We start from the raw sequence: 21,098 nt of genomic DNA, 5'->3' as shown, positions 1-21,098 counted from the left end.
CTGCAATGACAACAAGCTCAGTCCGATGATGCTGTGACGCACCGCCCCAGACCGTGACGGACCCTCCACCTCCAAATCGATCCCGCTTCAGAGCACTGGCCTCGGTGTAACGCTCATTCCTTCGACAATAAACTTGAATCCGACCATCGCCCCTAGTGAGACAAAACCGTGACTCGTCAGTGAAGAGCACTTTTTGCCAGTCCTGTCTGGTCCAGCAACTGTGCCCATAGGTGACGTTGTTGCCGGTGATGTCTGGTGAGAACCTGCCTTACAACAGGCCTACAAGCCCTCAGTCCAGCCTCTCTCAGCCTATTGCGGACAGTCTGAGCACTGATGGAGGGATTGTGCGTTCCTGGTGTAACTCGGCCAGTTGATGTTGCCATCCCGTACCTGTCCCGCAGGTGATGTTCGGATGTACCGATCCTGTGTAGGTGTTTTTACATGTGGTCTGCCACTGCGAGGACGATCAGCTGTCCGTCCTGTCTCCCTGTAGCGCTGTCTTAGGCGTCTCACAGTACGGACATCGCAATTTATTTCCCTGGCCACATCTGCAGTCCTCATGTCTCCTTGCAGCATGCCTAAGGCACAGTCACGCAGATGAGCAGGGACCCTAGGCATCTTTCTTTTGGTGTTTTTCAGTGTCAGTATAAAGGCCTCTTTGGTGTCCTAAGTTGTCATACCTGACCTTAATTGCCTACCGTCTGTAAGCTGTTAGTGTCTTAACGACCCTTCCACAGGTGCATGTTCATTAATTGTTAATGGTTCATTGAACAAGAAAGTGTTTAAACCCTTTAACATGAAGATCTGTGAAGTTATTTGGATTTTTACAAAGTATCTTTGAAAGACAGGGTCCTGAAAAAGGGATGTTTCTTTTTTTTGCTGAGTTTACATACAAATGTATAGATGAGCAATGACAGAGCGGCATAGGCAAGATGCAATAGATGGTATAAAATACAGTATATACATATGAGATGAGTAATGCAATAATTCTCAGAAGTACGGAGTTAGGAGTTGATTCCTAGCGGAATCAAATCTTGAAAAATCAGAAATGGAAGATGACACCAGGGGAATCGAGGAATAAATGATTGGAGTCGAGAGTTTATATTTCGGAGTAAGCTCTTCACCACTACGTCATCGTCTTAAACAGTTGGGAAAATGGCAGAGAAAGGCAAGCGTCAGCAGCAAAGTCCTTTATGGCAATACTTTGAGAAGTTAGAAAGTTTGCATTTCCTTCTCATTTAAGGTGGAATTGTTGTACAGTAATAGTAGTACATGTGCAATGCTTAACCATCTGAAAGGGCATTGTGAATTCGCATGGAATTTTATGACATTTTCTCATTTTAATGTTTAAAAATTGCAGTTTAAACGGGCAATTTGTCACATCTGTACTTTACAATGGAGATGGCCTAAATGTTGCTGCCCATGCTGTCACAGATGCTATAATGGCACATATACAAAGATGAGTCCTCTACCTATCTCTATGGCCTGTTGTTCACATGCGTATCTGCCCTCTCATTGGCTAGAATGGCCCCACCAATGGTCCCTCCTCCGTCCTGCCTTCCAGGCATTTATATTTCAATTGTTAGAGCGGTCAATTGAATATCTTGTAAATATAATAAACAATCTTTTTGTGAATGTGATTCCAGCATATCACTCACCACTCATCTTCGTTGAGTTTAACAGCAAGTATCCTGTAGCAGCTTCATCCATTTGATATGCATTTCCCACATTGCATACACATATTGAAAAGCCAAGAGTGAACTGACTGGTAATAGTATCACCTAGGCTAATATCAACAAGGGATGATTGACTGAGGGAAAATGTGATCATGGCTGTCTGGAAATTGAATTGTGGTTAGTCTAAAGCCAGGGTGTCAAGCTCATTTTGACCAAGTGGCCGCAATTTCTCTTCGATGAGGATCGGAGGGCCGCACTGAAAACTGGTTATATTTTCTCGCCGTTGAAATTTGCAAAAGATCATTCCAAAAATGATGGATAGGGAACTTTGATACTCCCTGACTGTCTAGCTTTAATGTAGGTGATTATTGGCAAGGTGGGCACAATCAAGAAACTGTTTCAATGCATGTCCATTATTTTCCATGGTCCATATTTGACACTCCTGGTCTAAAGGCTTGGGGTGGTCTGGGACTGGAAGGATTCCTTACATTCATCATATCTTTTGGCTTTGGACGCGCACACACACAAAGGTGACCATTTCTACCTAACTTGTGTGTGTGTTCTGTGATTGATTGAGCCTCTGATAGTAGATAGTGAATATCTGGGCTTAAGTTTGATCCTTTGGCAACTAACACTGAGATTAGGAGTCTCCCAAATTGCACCCTAGTGCACTACTTTTGCCCAGGTACTACTTTTTCTCAGCACTGCTTCTTTTACCCTATGGGCCCTGGCCAAAAGTAGTGCACTATATAGGGAATAGGGTGCTATTTGAAACACACACATGGTGTTATCTGGGCTACGCTAAGTGTGATGATGATGTGATCCTTTTGTTGTGGACACTGACAGGGGTCGGGTGGCTGTCTGATCTGGGCAAAGTGTGGCCTCTTGGCACTGATTCCTAGGGCTGAGAGAGGGCCAGCTGTTCACATAGTGTGTGGGGATCAAATCAAATTTTATTCGTCACATGTGCCGAATACAACAGGTGTAGACCTTACAGTGAAATGCTTACTTACGAGCCCCTAACCAACAATGCAGTAAAAAAAATGTATGAACAAGTAATTAAAGAGCGGCAGTAAAATATCAATAGCGAGACCCAAGACTATATACAGGGGGGTACCGGTACAAAGTGCGGGGGCACGCTTAGTCGAGGTAATTGAGGTAATATGTAGGTAGAGTTATTAAAGTGACTATGCATAGATGAAAACAACGGAGAGTAGCAGCGGTGAGGAAGCCTATTGGACCTAGACTTGGCTCTCCGGTACCCCTTGCCATGCGGTAGCAGAAAGAACAGTCTATGACTAGGGTGGCTGGAGTCTTTAACAATTTTTAGGGCCTTCCTCTGACACCGCCTGATATAGAGGTCCTGGATGACAGGAAGCTTTGCCGAAGTGATGTACTGGGCCATACGTACTACCCTCTGTAGTGACTTGCGGTCGAAGGCCGAGCAGTTGCCATACCAGGCAGTGATTCAACCAGTCAGGAGGATGCTCTCGATGGTGCAGCTGTACAACCTTTTGAGGATCTTAGGACCCATGCCAAATCTTTTCAGTCTCCTGCGGGGGAATAGGTTTTATCGTGCCCTTTTCACGACAGTCTTGGTGTGCTTGGACCATGTTAGTTTGGTGATGTGGACACCAGGGAACTTTAAGCTCTCAAACTGCTCCACTACAGCCCTGTCGATGAGAAGGGGAGTATGTTCGGTCCTCTTTTTCCTGTAGTCCACAATCATCTCCTGCGTGAGCCATGTAGACTGATGTTGAAGGCTGGGAGAGGCTTGTCACCTGTTCTACAACTTCCTGCTGCTGGTGTGGCAATGCGCAATGGCACTATGTTTAATTAAATAAGAATCTGTTCCCCTCCCTTCAGACACTCTGTCTAGTATGGTGGTCTGGCATTCACAGGGCATACAGCACTGTGGCCCTCTCATCTTTGACCTCTCTGACTTGAGGCTTGTAAGAGAGCTGACAATTTCTCCAACACATGCAAAGGATTTAAAATAAGAAACTTGCGTCTGAACTACATACATGGGCCTAGGTCTACATCTTTACTCCTCTCCTCCTACTCTACCAAGTTTGTCCAAGTGTGGTTTGAGGTTGCTACAAAATACTAGGCTCATGTCTACGTCTTTCTTCACCCCATCTCCTTTCTTCCTAGTTCCCAAGTTTGGTTTGAGTAGAGGTTGCAACAAACTACATAGGCCTAATGTACATATCCACCGCTCTCTCATTTTTCCTCCCCAAGTTGTGTGGTGTGGTTTGAGGCAAACTACATGGGCATTCATCTTCTTCAACCCTCTTTCTCGCTGTTTTTTTTTCCTCTTCCAAAGCCGCCTCCAAGTTTTGTTTGTGTGGTTTGAGGTCGCAACAAAGTATTCAGTAATTGTAGTCGACTTTCACGCTCAGATGGCCTCATGGCGTGTTTATTTAGCAAAGATCAGATACATTCACCAGGGTGTTTCTGTAATTGACACAGTGGGATAGCTAGTTATTTACCCATATACAGCACGCCTGGTTGGCTGGTATACTACAGAGCACATGAACAGGATATACAGTGTAATATCAATGTGCATGACTTTAGGCTATATTTTGAGGGCTGAAAGTTTGAAAAATGTAAACCACCACGACCGAAACTGAGTCAACTTCAGCCAACCAAGGTAAATCCCAAAATCACGTTAGGTTGTATGAAGCATCCCTGTGGCAGTGGCACATGCTATAGGCCTTGCTAATAAAATGTTGAAGAATGCGATGGCATGTATATGCTCTACAACACATGGGATGAGTTAGAAGGGTATACTGTCCAAGGTGAGTGGAATCAGCTTAGTATTGTCACAATACAATCGTCTGTTTTTTTAGTTTTTTTTTTACTTCGATACCATCTCGATACCAAAGTGAAAAAGAAGGCATATTAGCCAAAGTCACAGAATGGCACTTGATCCAGACAGATCTTTTGAGTTCAATATCATTACATTTGAATTTTTTGATAAAACAATTATCCAATCAATTTGACTTTGGTAAAAAAAACGATTTAACGACCATAACATAATGTCATAATTTATTTTGTATGTTAAATCTCTAGTCTATTGATAAACTGTATATATCAAGATGTAGCCTAGACCTATTTACAATACAGGTGAATGAATATTCAATAGGATTGTGTGCATTCATTGAGTTTAGCATTTTCTGGCTGAATTCATGGGGCTAGAGATGAAAACCAATCTGTTCCCCTTCCATTTGGGACTTATTGTACTGATCAACAATATTTGCATTGAAGAAGAAATCTCTCTTTTTATAAAAGTGTGCGTGGTCTCTCTTTAAGACCCATGATGTCATTCACACACACTCAGTTCGAGGCTCGAGCAAAGATTATCTTGAATAGGAGTGAACAATAAGCTTCAACATTTCCACATGCCGTGTTGAATTATTCAATTGTGTTAACTTCTGTGCAGCATAAGTGGTGACGCAGCCCAGACTCCCACTGAGTGCAGTTGTTCCTCAGGACATGCAAGGAGTAAGTGCAGCAGGCACGGTGCTCTCGCACTATAAGGGGACATCGGCTGCGCTGATACAGATCCTCAATCAGTAGACAACGTGACACACATTTGACAGAAGTACTGAAAGTAATACATTTTAGTACCAAACCGTTTTTCATGTTCTAGTATCCAAAAAGTACCAAAGTTTTGGTATACCGTGCAACACTAAATCAGCTGCCAGTCCAGGGGTTGTGTACATGATTGGGGCACGCAACGGGAAAATGAAATCCTGCTACTCGTGAGTTCCGGCCGCCCAACTACCTGCCTGCTCGATCCAATCCCCTCCTCCCTTCTCCAGACAATCTCTGGAAACATTCTCACTTCCCTCATCAACTCATCCTTGATCACTGGCTGCGTCCCCTCTGACTCCAGAGTCGCTCCCCTCCTCAAGAAACCAACACTCGACCCCTCTGACGTCAAACTACATAACGGTATTCCCTTCTTTCTTTTCTTTCCAAAGCACTTGAGTTTGCTGTCTGACCAACTCTCTCGCTATCTCTCTCTCAATGATCTTCTTGACCGTAACTAGTCAGGCTTCAAGACTTGTCACTCACCCGAGACTGATTTCGTCTGTGGCACTGAGGCACTGCACTGCCAAAGCGGACTCTAGGTCCTTTGTTCTCATCCATCAGATCGTCCTCTCAGGGCTGGGTGTCTCAGGCTCTGAACAATCTTGGATTGCATCCTACCAGGCAGGCAGCTACTACCAGGTGACGTGGAGCGGATCTGTGTCTGCACTACGTACTCACTACTGTTGTCCCTCTGGGCTCGGTTCTTGGCCCTCTTCTCTCTATGCACCGTCACTCGACTCATATCCTCACATGGTCTCTCCTATCATTGATATGTGGATGACACTCAACTACTTTTCTCCTTCCCACCTTCTGACACCCAGATGGCGACACGCATCTCTGCGTGCCTGACATATGTCGACCCACCACCTCAAGCTCAGCATCAACAAGACGGAGCTTATCTTCCTCTCTGGGATGGCCTGATTGCTCCAAGACCTCTCCATCGCGGTTGACAACTCCACGGTGTCCCCCTCCCAGAGAGCAGTGAACCTTGGCATAACTCTGGACAACACCCTGTCATTCTCTGCAAACATCAAAGCATTGACTCGCTTGTGCAGGTTCATGCTCTACAACATCCGTAGAGTACGACCCTACCTCACACAGGAAGCGACGTAGTTCCTAATCCGGGCATTTGTCATCTCCCATCTGGACCACTGCAACACGCTGTTGCCTGGGCTCCCCGCTTGTGCCATCAAACCCCTGTAACTTATCCAGAACACTGCAGCTCGCCTAGTGTTCAACCTTCCCAAGTTCTCCCATGTCACCCTGCTACTCCACTGGCTTCCAGTTGAAGCTCGCATTCACTACAAGACCATGATACTTGCCTATGGAGAAGCAAGAGGTACTGCCCCTCCCTACGTTCAGGCTACGATCAAACCCTACATCCCAACCTGAGAACTTAGTTCTCCCACCTCTGGTCAACCCTACGGGAGGGCAGCCCCCGCCCAGCCCAGTCAAAGCCCTTCTCTGTCCTGGCACCCCAATGGTGGAATCAGCTTCCCGCTGAATTTGGACAGCAGAGTCCCTGCCCATCTTCTGAAAACATCTGAAACTCTACCTCTTCAAAGAGTAATTTGTGTGCTCGCACTTGACACTTTCCCCCTTTTACTAGCGCTGACTTTCCCGATAGCTATCTTATTGAGGAAAAACGTACTTGCTATGACTGAGATGTGGTTGTCCCACCTAGCTATTTTAAGATTAATGCACTAACTGTAAGTCGCTCTGGAGTGTCTGCTAAATGACTAAAATGTAAAACATTTTGCAATGGAAAGTTTTACAATAAGCATTTATTATTGGACAAGTCGAGGTAGTCCCAGTCCATCCCTGTTTCAGTTAGTTTTTTCCCGTTGGTGCCTTATGAACAGGACCCAGATGGAACAAGTGCACGCTACAGGGAAAATGACACATTATTGGGACGCAGAACCAGTATACAAGCAGTAACATTCAGGTGGCCATGTATGTATTAGATGTAAGTAGAAGCCTATGTATTGTTGTCCATTATTTTAATCAATTTATGGTAGGATTAGGGTAAAAAAAAATATACAAAGATTTTGTGTGTGTGTGTGTGTATATGGGGGGGGATTGGAAATTGATAGACAATTACAGTTGAAGTCGGAAGTTTACATACACTTAGGTTGGCGTCATTTAAAACTAGTTTTTCAACCACTCCACAAATGTCTTGTTAACAAACTATAGTTTTGGCAAGTCTGTTAGGACATCTACTTTGTGCATGAAACAAGTAATTTTTCCAACAATTGTTTACAGAAAGATTATTTCACTTATACTTTACTGTATCACAATTCCAGTAGGTCAGAAGTTTACATCCACTAAGGTGACTGTGCCTTTAAACAGCTTGGAAAATTCCAGAAAATGGAGTCATGGCTTTATAAGTTTCTGATAGGCTAATTGACATCATTTGAGTCAATTGGAGGTGTACCTGTGGATGTATTTCAAGGCCGACCTTCAAACTCAGTGCCTCTTTGCTTGACATCATGGGAAAATCAAAAGAAATAAGCCAATTGTAGACCTCCAGAAGTCTGGTTCATCTTTGGGAGCAATTTCTAAATGCCTGAAGGTACCACATTCATCTGTACAAACAATAGTACGCAAGTATAAACATCATGGGACCACGCAGCCGTCATACCGCTCAGGAAAGAGACGCGTTCTGTCTCCTAGAGATGAATGTACTTTGGTGCGAAAAGTGCAAATCAATCCCAGAACAACAGCAAAGGACCTTGTGAAGATGCTGGAGGAAATCGGTACAAAAGTATCTATATCCACCGTAAAACGAGTCCTATATCGACATAACCTGAAAGGCTGCTCAGCAAGGAAGAAGCCAATGCTCCAAAACTGCCATTAAAAAAAGCCAGACTATGGTTTGCAACTGCACATGGGGACAAAGAGCTTACTTTTTGGAGTAATGTCCTCTGGTCTGATGAAATAAACACCACACCCTTAACAACAACAAACACTCACCACACCTGCTCACGCCCAACTGATATGATCGACACAACTAACATTTCTCACCACCCAAACCATTTGTTCCCCCAATCACCAAACCGCCCATGATAACAACCACCCACCCACCCACTGCCCGCCAAATAAAACGACCCACCCACCGCCTTTCATTGTCACACAAACCCACCAAACGCGTAGGTATTCTTAAAATAAAGTGGTGATCCTAATTGACCTAAGACAGGGAATTTTTACTAGGATTAAATGTCTGGAATTGTGAAACTGATTTAAAATGTATTTGGCTAAGGTGTCTGTAAACTTCTGACTTCAATTGTACATTGATACAACCCACACTCTATCTGCAATATTAAAACTGATTGAACCCTAAAATAATGTGGGCAGCAGCTTTGGATTTGCAGCAGGAGCCAGGAGGGCATGTGGGTTGGCTGGGTAACCTTTCCCTCTTGGACAGAGGCCTAAGTGGAGCAGAAAGCCGCTCGCTAGTTGGTGACTGACCGCCTTAAGACGCATTGGAGGGACGCCATCTAAGCAGAAGACTGTAAACAAAAATAACTGGACTCGACTGGGGTTCTGGGATGTTGCTTATTTTTAGTTTTAGAAGACTTATTTGTTAAGGGCCCTTTTCAAACAGCAGTTTACTCTGGTTTCAACAACTACCGTAGTAGCTTATTTTCTTTATTTGGAGGGCTTTTCTAAGCCATAAATACACCAGACTAGGAACCTTTTGTTTTATCTGGGTCTGCCTTCAGTGTATCTTGGTCTGTAGTAGCTGGTTGTAACAGTCTTTCTATATCCCTGCAACAATCTTCTTCACCTGACGCTAGATTTGCATTCTACCTCCAGCTAGACCACAGTTGACTTGCTTCAGCCTAAGCCAGGTTCCTACTTGCCTATCTTTGTTAATCCATTCACTAGGGTGTCCAATCAAAGACATCTTTTGACCAATACGTAAAATAAATTGTCTATAATCCTCTAAGAAATCCGTTGGTTCAAACCTCGTGTCTCCTATCATAATCTGATCAAAAGTTATTTCAGTTTTTTACCTTTTGTAGGGGGGCCAGAAATTGGGTGACTAAATCAATGGAGGCCAGAGAAAAAAATGGAAAAGCTGTGCAAGAATTAAGGCCAACTAACAGGCTAACCTTTGAACTTGTCATCTTCTCAAATCCGGAGGACATAAAACAATATAAAGGTAAAATAGATATTACGTGATATTTTCATCTTAATGCAAAATTCCTGTTCTTTTAAAAATATTTCTCACAAAAACAAGCATAACTCTGTGAAATGTCAACAGAGCACTGAGCGTACGGCAAGCTTTTTATTTTCAAAGCCTTTAAACTTTAATTCAGTTTGTCGTTTTTATTTGGCTTTTTGCGACTTGAAAACGATTTTGCAGACCACAACATACAAAATCCTTAAGATGCTTACTCGACGTGGCACCGCTCTGTCAACAGAGCTCGGTGCTTATCGGATGTAATGGGTTACAAAATCTTTTTTTTTAAGATGCTGAATGTTTATGATATGTTCAAGAAAGACCCCACTGAACGATTCAAAACATGAAGAAATTCTATTTGTCTTGGTAAAATGTGTTTTATAACACAAGGAAGTGAAATTTCATTACCAAAACGAGTTTTCATCTACTCTGGGCCGAGTGGGTGGACACGCTACGTTCACACCCTGACTCAGCCTAATTTGTATCCCTCCTCATCCATAACCACCGTCACCAGGGATACTCCATATGATTATGGAGCTAATGGGGCGGGTCTTGTCATCAGGCCCTGGCTGCCTCTTGTCAACATGAAGCCCTATTCACAGCATGATTGGACACGTCTGTCTTCATCAGGGGAAATGCAACAATGAAAATTAGGCCATATTGAGGCAGAATTGGAGTAAATGCTGGGATGAAAACATCTTAATGGGGCCTTCATCAGAGCACTGATGTACTGATTATGGACAACTGTGATGGTCCTCCAGCAGGCAGCAGCACCTCGTATGGAAATTAGATGAGATATCACAGAGCTGTGTGTGTGCCCGTAGCCGGGGTGACTGGAGGTGCAGCCTGCCCTGCCTGTGTGATCTGCGCCTAACCGCCACCTCGTATGGAAATTGGTCAGATATCACAGAACATCGGCCAGAAAGACTTGCAGACATCACACCAGAAACAGACATGGCTACTTCCTTGGTGTCAGGTGCTTTTCTGGAGGGAGAGTGATGTGGAGACTGCTATGCCTGTGTGATCTAACTGCCTCCGCACCAAGGCTAGAATACTCAGCCCTGTGGCTTCTGCATCTCTGGTTGAGTGGTATTTCTATTCTGAGATAGTAGTTATTCATCCACTCTGACAACCAATACCTGGCTGGGCCCTTCCCGTCTGACTTGTCAGGTTGGAAAGAGAATCAGAAGCGAGATGGACACCCTTTATACACTTGACAGCGGTCTGATGTTAGGGGGGGGGTAAAGAAGAGCTTTTATCTGTGTTTGAGAGTGACAAGGCTACATTGCAGTTGGACTGGGCAGAACCACTGATCTACAAATCATCTTTCATCCCAAATCTAACTACTCATGGATCAAGATAAGTGATTTCTGTGCCTTGCCCTGCTCAAACTGATCCCTTCCAACATGTGGTTTTCTCTCTTGGTCATGTCGAAGCAGCACTCAGTGGCATTATAAATTACTATGGCTTTCTTGAAGAACAAGTATCACTATTCAGGATAGTCTGGTTATTCTCAGAAAATGTCTGTTTCGCTTGTCTGCCCTTCCTCAGAAATGTTAAGCGCTCATCCACGACTCCACAATGTAAACTGCGACTTTTCATCCCCAAATAAAACGAGAGCGCAAGAGCCCTCCTGAGGAAAGGAGCATGAATTATAACTAAGTGTGGGAAGTATCCAGATAGTCATACCTGCTAGGTAAAGCCCCGCCTTATCTCAGCGCACTGGTCACCGTCGCAGCACCGCGCTCCAGCAGGTATTTGTGGTCACCCACAAAGCCAATTCCTCCTTTGGCCGCCTTTCCTTCCAGTTCTCTGCTGCCAATGACTGGAACGAACTGCAAAAATCACTGAAGCTGGAGACTCATATCTCCCTCACTAGCTTTAAGCACCAGCTGTCAGAGCAGCTCACAGATCACTGCACCTGTACACAGCCATCTGTAAATAGCCCATCCCAACTACCTCATCCCCATACTTTTATTTATTTTGCTCCTTTGCACCCCAGTATCTCTACTTGCACACTCATTTTCTGCACATCTATCACTCCAGTGTTTAATTGCTATATTGTAATTATTTTGCCACCATGGTCTATTTATTGCCTTACCTCCCTTTATCCTACCTCATTTGCACACACTGTATATAGACTTTTTCTATTGTTTTATTGACTGTATGTTTGATTATCCCATGTGTAACTCTGTATTGTTGTTTGTCGCACTGCTTTGCTTTATCTTGGCCAGGCCGCAGTTGTAAATGAGAACTTGTTCTCCACTAGCCTACCCGGTTAAATAAAGGTGAAGTAAAAAAAAAAATACCGTTCCTATACCATAGGCGATTGATTGTCTCTGCTGTAACGAAGCTTTCTCTTGCAACCTAGCCATTTAGCTAGCAGGTTAGCAAACCAAATGCATAGCTGGCACCCTGAGCTGGAGAGAATTTATTTGGCACATCTTACATAGTTTTAAGCAGTGGCATAGACTGAGTGAACTATTATTTTCAATACAAAAAAAGTATATTTCAAAATACCCCGGTATATGGTATGTACGGGATACCGCCCAAGCCTAATTATTACCCAAAGAGGGAGAGCCTTTCCTTACAAACATTGGTCATCTTTCTTTACCACAACTCTGAATTGAACCAACACATAAAGCAGCACTGGATTATATCACAGGGTGTGGGCCTATGAATGTTGAAAAAAATGTTATAGGCAGAGAGTCATGTGATTCCTGAAACGATCCCAACCAAGCTAAGTAAAAGCCATATATTCCAAGTCGAAGGTGTTAACTGGCCATTAATTTAGGATGCATACAGAACCCAACAAACGTGTGACGCTTTGAGAAGGTGGCTGACGACATGTATTCTCGTATATGATATCGGTGGCTCAGTGCTGCCTCAGTGACCGTCTCTATAATGGGAGCAACTAGGGAAAGTGTAGCAGTGCAGCTGACATGCTTCTGCGCTCAGACCACAGCAATTCTACAGGCATATGGTCCCGGTAAATCATGGTATTTTGTGGGAGGAGCAACAGCAGTTATGCTAATGTCAGCTTGAACCTGTCAGCTGCTCTAGGACCTGTCAGCTGCTCCGAGGTGTCTTGGAGCCAGGTCACTTGCCACATCACAGCGACAGGCCCTCCTGGCCTAACTGACTTTCTCTGGTCTGGGTCATCATTATTGGGGCACACTAGCAAAACAGTTGCAACTTGAAAACGAGTGTTTCTTATTGGACAAGCTGGAGCCAGTTTCATTTGAAATGATCCCCACTGGAGTGAGCTCCCCAGTGACGGTTTATGGCTTTTACATGTGGGAGCCCTTTCCAAGCAAGGGGAGTAAAGAAAGGAAGAAGGTTGTGAGTCATTTCGATTGGAACTTGCATTTGGTGTGGTGGCTGGGCAAATGACCACTGGCACTGACTGTTCGATTCCCGGGACCACGCATACGTCTAGCTTGGGTAGTGTTGAAGTGTTTATCCAGCATTGAGATCATTATTATGTTTCAGCAATTCACACCACATGCATCTAGTTAAAGAGAATTGTATTATGTATAGGGCTGACGCCAATTATTTGACTGGTCGACTTTTTTGTTGTTGTCGAGCAGTAGCAGATATCTGTATTTTGTTATGGCCTGTCTTATTTGCGCCCATCTCAGTGAACTAATCCATTGCGGAAGCCACGGGGATGGCACAGTCCAAGAAGGGGAGTGTGGCTGCACAATGCACGTCTCCAGAATGCACGGTCTCCCACCAATTTGTGCACATTCATTGTTAAATAACTTCATTGTGTGAATTGTTTGTGTTTTGATTAGAGGTCGACCGATTAATCGGCATGGCCAATTAATTAGGGCTGATTTCAAGTTTTCATAACAATCGGTAATTGGCATTTTTGGACGCCGATTACGTTGCACTCCACGAGGAGGCTGCGTGGCAGGCTGACTACCTGTTAGGCGAGTGCAGCAAGGAGCCAAGGTAAGTTGCTAGCTAGTATTAAACTTACCTTATAAAAAATCAATCAATCTTAACATAATCACTAGTTAACTACACATGGTTGATGATATTACTAGTTTATCTAGCCTGTCCTGCGTTGCATATAATCGATGCGGTGCCTGTTAATTTATCATCGAATCACAGCCTACTTTGCCAAACGGTGATGATTTAACAAGCGCTTTCGCGAAAAAAGCACTGTCGTTGCACCAATGTGTACCTAACCATAAACATCAATGCCTTTCTTAAAATCAATACACAAGTATATATTTTTAAACCTGCATATTTAGTTAATATTGCCTGCTAACATGAATTTCTTTTAACTAGGGAAATTCTGGGTATATGCAGCAGTTTGGTCCGCCTGGCTCGTTGTGAACTGTGTGAAGACCTTTTCTTCCTAACAAAGACCGTAATTAATTTGCCAGAATTGTACATAATTATGACATAACATTTTAAGGTTGTGCAATGTAACAGCAATAATTAGACTTATGGATGCAACCCGTTATATAAAATACAGAACGGTTCCATATTTCACTGAAAGAATAAACGTTTTGTTTTCGAACTGATAGTTTCTGGATTTGACCATATTAATGACCTAAGGCTCGTATTTCTGTGTGTTTATTATATAATAATTAAGTCTATGATTTGATAGAGCAGTCTGACTGGGTGGTGGTAGGCAGCAGCAGGCTCGTAAGCATTCATTCAAGCAGCACTTTCCTGCGTTTGCCAGCAGCTCTTTGCTGTGCTTCAATCATTGCGCTGTTTATGACTTCAAGCCTATCAACTCCCGAGATTAGGCTGGCAATACTATAGTCAAAGGTTTATGAAATACAAATGCTATAGAGAGAAATAGTCCTATAATTCCTATAATAACTACAACCTAAAACTTCTTAACTGGGAATATTGAAGACTCATGTTAAAAGGAACCACCAGCTTTCATATGTTCTGAGCAAGGAACTTAAACGTTAGCTTTTTTTACCTGGCACATATTGCACTTTTACTTCTCCAACACTGTTTTCGCATTATTTAAATCAAATTGAACATGTTTAATTATTTATTTGAGTCTAAATTGATTTTATTTATGTATTATATTAAGTTAAAATAAGTATATTCAGTATTGTTGTAATTATTACAAATTATATTGTTGTAATTATTACATTATTTATTTATTTTTATATATATATATATAAAAATTAAATGTCCGATTTTTTTTAATTTTTAATCCGTATCGGCTTTTTTTGGTCCTCTAATAATCGGTATCAGCGTTGAAAAATCATAATCGGTCGACCTCTAGTTTTGATTGTTAGTGTCTATTTACATATATCACCAGTAGTACAGTGCCTTGCAAAAGTATTCACCCCCCTTGGCATTTTTCCTATTTTGTTGCATAACAACCTGTCATTTCAATTTATTTTTATTTGGATTTCATGTAATGGACATACACAAAATAGTCAAAATTGGTGAAATGAAAAAATATATACTTCTTTCAAAAAAATGCAAAATGGAAAAGTGGTGAGTGCATATGTATTCACCCCCTTTGCTATGAAGCCCCTAAATAAGATCTGGTGCAACCAATTACCTTCAGAAGTCGCATAATTAGTTAGATTGCACACAGGTGGACTTAAATAAAGTGTCACATGATCTCAGTGTATATATACACCTGTTCTGAAAGGCCTCAGAGTGTGCAACACCACTAAGCAAGTGGCACCACCAAGCAAGCGGCACCATGAAGACCAAGGAGCTCTCCAAACAGGTCAGGGACAAAGTTGTGGAGAAGTACAGATCAGGGTTGGGTTATAAAAAAGATCCGAAACTTTGAACATCCCACAGAGCACCATTAAATACATTATTAAAAGATGGAAAGAATATGTCACCACAACAAACCTGCCAAGAGAGGGACACCCACCAAAAGTCACGGACCAGGCAAGGAGGGCATTAATCAGAGCAGCAACAAAGAGACCAAAGATAACCCTGAAGGAGCTGCAAAACTCACAGCAGAGATTGGAGTATCAGTCCATAGGACCACTTTAAGCCATACACTTCGCAGAGCTGGGCTTTATAGAAGAGTGGCCAGAAAAAAGCCATTGCTTAAAGAAAAAAATAAGCAAAAACGTTTGTTGTTTCCCAAAAGGCATGTGAGAGACTCCCCAAACATTTGGAAGAAGGTACTCTGGTCAGATGAAACTAAAATTGAGCTTTTTGGCCATCAAGCAAAACGCTATGTCTGGTGCAAACCCTACACCTCTCATCACCCCGAGAACATCATCCCCACAGTGAAGCATGGTGGTGGCAGCATCATGCTGTGGGGATTTTCTTCATCGGCAGGGACTGGGAAACTGGTCAGAATAGAAGGAATGATGGATGGCGCAAAATATAGGGAAATTCTTGAGGGAAACCTGTGTTCATCCCGGTCTTCCAGAGATTTGAGACTGGGATGGAGGTTCACCTTTCAGCAGGACAATGACCCTAAGCATACTGCTAAAGCAATACTCGAGTGGTTTAAGGGGAAACATTTAACTGGTTGGAATGGCCTAGTCAAAGGCCAGACCTCAATCCAATTGATAATCTGTGAGATGACTGAAAGATTGCTGTACACCAGCTTAACCCATCCAACTTGAAGGAGCTGGAGCAGTTTTGCCTTGAAGAATGGGCATAAATCCCAGTAGCTAGCTGTGCCAAGCTTATAGAGACATACCCCAAGAGACTTGCAACAATTACAGCTGCAAAAGGTGGCTCTACAAAGTATTTACTTGGTGGTGGGGTGGGGGGGTGAATAGTTATGCATGCTCAAGTTTTCAGTTTTTTTCTTATTTGCATCTTCAAAGTGGTAGGCATGTTGTGTAAATCAAATGATACAACCCCCCCCCCCCCAAAAAAAAAATAGCAATTTTAATTCCAGGTTGTAAGGCAAAAAAATAGGAAAAATGCCAAGGGGGGTGAATACTTTTGCAAGCCACTTTTGCAAGCCATGTCCCATTCATTTCTAATCTTCAATGTTTGTTTGGTTACTGTAATGTCTGTTAATGCATTCAATATATCATTATTCCAGTCTTTTTACCGTTCTCAATGTTGGAGTGAGTGGACACATTGTGTAGTTTAGTTTGAGCGCACAAACTAAGCTACACTTGTGGGAATTATTGTTTTGTTTTATTTAATTCCATTTAGGAGATTTGTCAATTTTGTCATTGTCTTTTGTTTGGAGCGCTCCTGTCAATGTTGAGTAAGGACGTGCACCTGATTTACGCATAGAAGTAGGCCTATAGGCGTAATGTACCACCACTCATGAGCTGTGGAGTAATGTATTCTTCAACTCAAACAGCAAGCTAACAAAGTCTGTTTTTACATCTGTTGAGAATGACAATTCCAATGTATTTGAGAAATCGTTCCAGCTCTCTCCCTTTCATAACCACTCAGCGTGAAAGGGATAAATATCATTCTCTGATCCAGTGGAAACATTATAAAATAGGCCTACCTGATTACTTCATATCCCCTGTTCAAATAGCCTACAGCTGTAGCGGGAAACGGAGGGCCCAGAATATTTTATTTCCCCAAATGGGCAATGTTGCAAGGAGCTTCAGGCAGGAACCAAGTTAATTGTTGATAAAAATGTTTCAAGTTCGTTGCAGACAGGCCATGCGTAGCCAGGCCATGCGTAGTAGCCAATGTGATATATAGGATATTTTCTTTTTTCAGGATATGTTTTACCTGCAGGCTGTAATGTTTTTATTTGTTTGCTATTTTTACATAGATGGCAATAGAAGTTAGTTTTTAGGTTTATCATTTTCATTGTAGATTTAGATAGCATTTTGATTAACTACATGACAATGATTTTGCGATATGGAGAAGTTATTATAAATGATATGAAACTGTTCCACAGAAATAAATTGGCATTCCACATGAAAGTTGGCTGACTCCTCGTGTAGCCTATTATAGGCAACTTCAGGAGAGTAACGGCAGAAACTACAAAAGCCAGTAGGAGCTCTTTCACTCACTCACACACATTTATAAATAATATGGAAAAAATACACGTTTTAAAATTTCAACCAATCGGTTGGTCAAAAGAACACACTCCTTTCGGTCGACCAAGTTTTTTTGTTTTGTTTTAGTCGGGGACAGACATAATTATGTGACAGGCAGCTGTGTCTGAGATTTTAGATGTATGAGAAGGCAGGCAAAGCTCTCAGCAAAATGGCGTCAGAGAAAGGCTGCCTGGATCTGGCAACTAGATAAATGGTGTCACACACCACTGCCCGTTGCGGTGGTTTAGTGAGACGTAGCATTGGATGGGAGGATTACAAAGCGTCCCTCTGACTCACCACAGGCCCATTGTTACTGTATAGGGGATCTATCTGTGAATAGTGTTCTCTCCAGCATCCGAACAATATGCAATTGTTTCCGCTGTTGCTGCGCTCGGGATAGCACAGAGAGAATTCATAGATTGGGCACCATCACAGTAGGATTACTGTAAAATGGCGTTAGTCTATTCTAGTGATTGTATTTCTAAGTGCTGATGGTGGAAGCTGGTAGGTTACTCCCTGTTCCATCGCCAAGCTAGACCAGCGCCTGAGGAGGGAGATGGTGATGGGCTACAATCCTCTCTCTGCTAACTCCCAGCGTTTTTAGAGAGGCGTTAAGAGGGTAAAACATTTTGCAACAACAATAGAAAGGGAGCTTTTCTTATTGGACAATTTCAGATAGTACAGTACCTCCCTGCTTCACTGTGTTTAGGACTGCCATCTTCTGGTTAGTGCTGACTGACCACAACACTGCTGTGCCGAGGCCTTGCTGCTGAGTGGATCCTGTACAGATATCTGTCGGGGTTGTTGGTGAGGGGCAGTGAAGTCGCCCCTTGGCTTTGTGAGTGTCTTTAAATTGTCGTTTGGATGTATTGGCTCCAGTAGGAAAGTAAAAAAAAAAAAAAAAAATTCCCCTGAAAGAAGAGTTATTTGTGAAGTGTGTTGGATCTGGGTTATTTAAAGAGTTGGCTTTCCAGAGGACCGACAGTGAGGAGTCAGAATGTCGTTTAGGTCGTCCCTTGGCGTCTCGGCCGAGCGTTTGGGCTCTATGTGTAAGAGATGGATGGCTCGTGTCCAAAGGTCTGTATACTTGTAACTCTCTCTGTCCCTTTATTTAACCTAGTCACCCTTTCCCTGTTTATTTGTCTCCCTCAGTCCCTCTGCTTACTATCCCATTAACTAATCACCAGGTCTGTGTGCCAGTCGCCAGCTTTCTCACACCAGGAGTCCCTTGGGTCCTCAATTGGATGTACACACACACACACACACACACACACACACACACACACTAGAACTGGCCGGTATACCTTATTTTACTATTTACCGGTATTGATGCACAGACCGGTTTGGGTTAATACTTTACCTTCTATAATGTTATTTTAATGTTTGGTTTGTTAAATGTGATACACACGGGGTAATGTACTATAGGTCGACCGATTTATGATTTTTCATACCGATTTATTGGAGGACAAAAAACGGTACCGATTAATCGGCCATTTAAAAAAAAATGTTATGTTTTTTTCCTATATATTTGTAATAATGACAATTACAACAATACTGAATGAACACTTATTTTAACTTAATATAATACATAAATAAAATCAATTTAGTCTCAAATAAATAATGAAACATGTTCAATTTGGTTTAAATAATGCAAAAACAAAGTGTTGGAGAAGAAAGTAAAAGTGCAATATGTGCCATGTAAAAAAGCTAACTTGAAGTTCCTTGCTCAGAACATGAGAACATATGAAAGCTGGGGGTTCCTTTTTAGCATGAGTCTTCAATATTCCCAGTTAAGGAGTTTTAGGTTGTAGGAACTATTATAGGACTATTTCTCTCTATACCATTTGTATTTCATATACCTTTGACTATTGGATGTTCTTATAAGCACTGTAGTATTGCCAGCGTGATCTCGTGAGTTGATAGGCTTAAAGTTATAAACGGCACAATGCATGAAACGCACAGTGAAGAGCTGCTGGCAAACGCAGGAAAGTGCTGTTTGAATGAATGCTTACGAGCCTGCTGCTGCCTACCACCGCCCAGTCAGACTGCTCTATCAAATCATAGACTTAATTATAATATAATAACACACAGAAATATGAGCCTTAGATCATTAATATGGTCAAATCCGGTAACTATCAGTTCGAAAACAAAACATTTATTCTTTCAGTGAAATACGGAACCGTTCTGTATTTTACCTAACGGGTGGCATCCCTAAGTCTAAATATTGCTGTAACATTGCACAACCTTTGATGTTATGTCATATTTATGTACAATTCTGGCAAGTTAATTACGGTCTTTGTTAGGAAGAAATGGTCTTTACACAGTTCGCAACGAGCCAGGCGGACCAAACTGCTGCATATACCCTGACCCTGTTGCACAGAACGCAAGAGAAGTGACACAATTTCCCTAATTAAAAGAAATTCATGTTAGCAGGCAATATTAACTAAATATGCAGGTTTAAAAATATATACTTGTGTATTGATATTTAAGAAAGGCATTGATGTTTATGGTTAGGTACGCATTGGTGCAACGACAGTGCTTTTTTTGCGAAAGCGCTTGTTAAATCATCACCCGTTTGGCGAAGTAGGCTGTGAATCGATGGTAAATTAACAGGCACCGCATCGATTATATGCAACGCAGGACAAGCTTGATAAACTAGTAATATCATCAACCGTGTGTAGTTAACAGTGATTATGTTAAGATAGTTTTTTTTATAAGATATGTTTAATGCTAGCTAGCAACTTACCTTGGCTCCTTGCTGCACTCGCATAACAGGTAGTCAGCCTGCCACGCAGTCTCCTCGTGGAGTGTAATGTAATCGGCCATAATCGGTGTCCAAAAATGGCAATTACCGATTGTTATGAGAACTTGAAATCGGCCCTAATTAATCGGCCATTTTGATTAATCGGTCGTCCTCTATAACGTACATTTTCATAGTTTTCTCCGCTACTTCAGTCATCTCTCTCCGCTCTCTCGCCATGCCACTTTCCAGACAGACCTAGCCATGCCCCCTGTCACTCAAGGATTTTGTTGTTGCTCGACCACGATACACTTGCTTTCAGTCTGCATGGTCATGCAACAATGTTGATGACGACAATGCTTTTTCCTCTTTTCTTCTTAATATAAATCCACAAGTGTTCTATTATTACACTATTTGTTTTTCTTATCTGCAACCCGCTAGTTTGTCTTTTCTTACCAAGTTGCGGCTAAATCGAGCAAACGTAGCTAGCTACACAGCCTGATACCAATTATGGTGTAGACCTAAAACCGCATGTTGTTTGTGCAACAGTATATTCTAAATCAAAGAGGAATAGATGAAGCATGAATATGTTGGCTACATGAAGTACCTAAAGAGAAAACATTTAATGTTGCCAAAGATTACAGGGTCCTCTAGGAAACTGATCAACACTTTGGGGCGGCAGGTAGCCTGGGGGGTAGGAGCATTGGGCCAGTAAAAGTTGCTGGCTCGAATCCCTGAGCTGACAAGGTAAAAATATGTTGTTCTGCCCCTGAGCAAGGCAGTTAACCCACTGTTCCCCATGCACCGATGACGTGAACGTCGATTTAAGGCAGCCCCCGCACCTCTCTGATTCAGAGGGGTTGGGTTAAATGCAGAAGACGCATTCAGTTGTTCAACTGACTAGG

The 21,098-nt window shown here is 42.5% G+C and overlaps 1 protein-coding gene across 11 annotated transcripts in view; it reads left to right on the top strand.

Moving 5' to 3' along the window:
• The window catches only part of LOC106573061 (CUGBP Elav-like family member 2), a 70,938-nt gene that overhangs the window by 7,129 nt on the left and 42,711 nt on the right, over window positions 1-21,098 (top strand). The window contains exon 1 of one of the 11 annotated variants that reach the window (XM_045696869.1): window positions 18,012-18,530. The exons of the other annotated variants lie outside the window; for them this stretch is intronic. Coding sequence (XP_045552825.1) covers window positions 18,451-18,530 — 80 coding nt within the window. The 5' untranslated portion in view covers window positions 18,012-18,450. Of the gene's footprint in view, window positions 1-18,011; window positions 18,531-21,098 lie in introns of those variants that run through there. 11 annotated transcript variants of the gene reach the window in all.

The sequence above is a fragment of the Salmo salar genome, chromosome ssa16 (genome assembly GCF_905237065.1).
Source record: "Salmo salar chromosome ssa16, Ssal_v3.1, whole genome shotgun sequence".
NCBI classification, from domain to species: Eukaryota; Metazoa; Chordata; class Actinopteri; order Salmoniformes; family Salmonidae; genus Salmo; species Salmo salar.
Note: the sequence above shows the minus strand (reverse complement) of the source record. Positions and strands in the feature narration are given on the sequence as shown.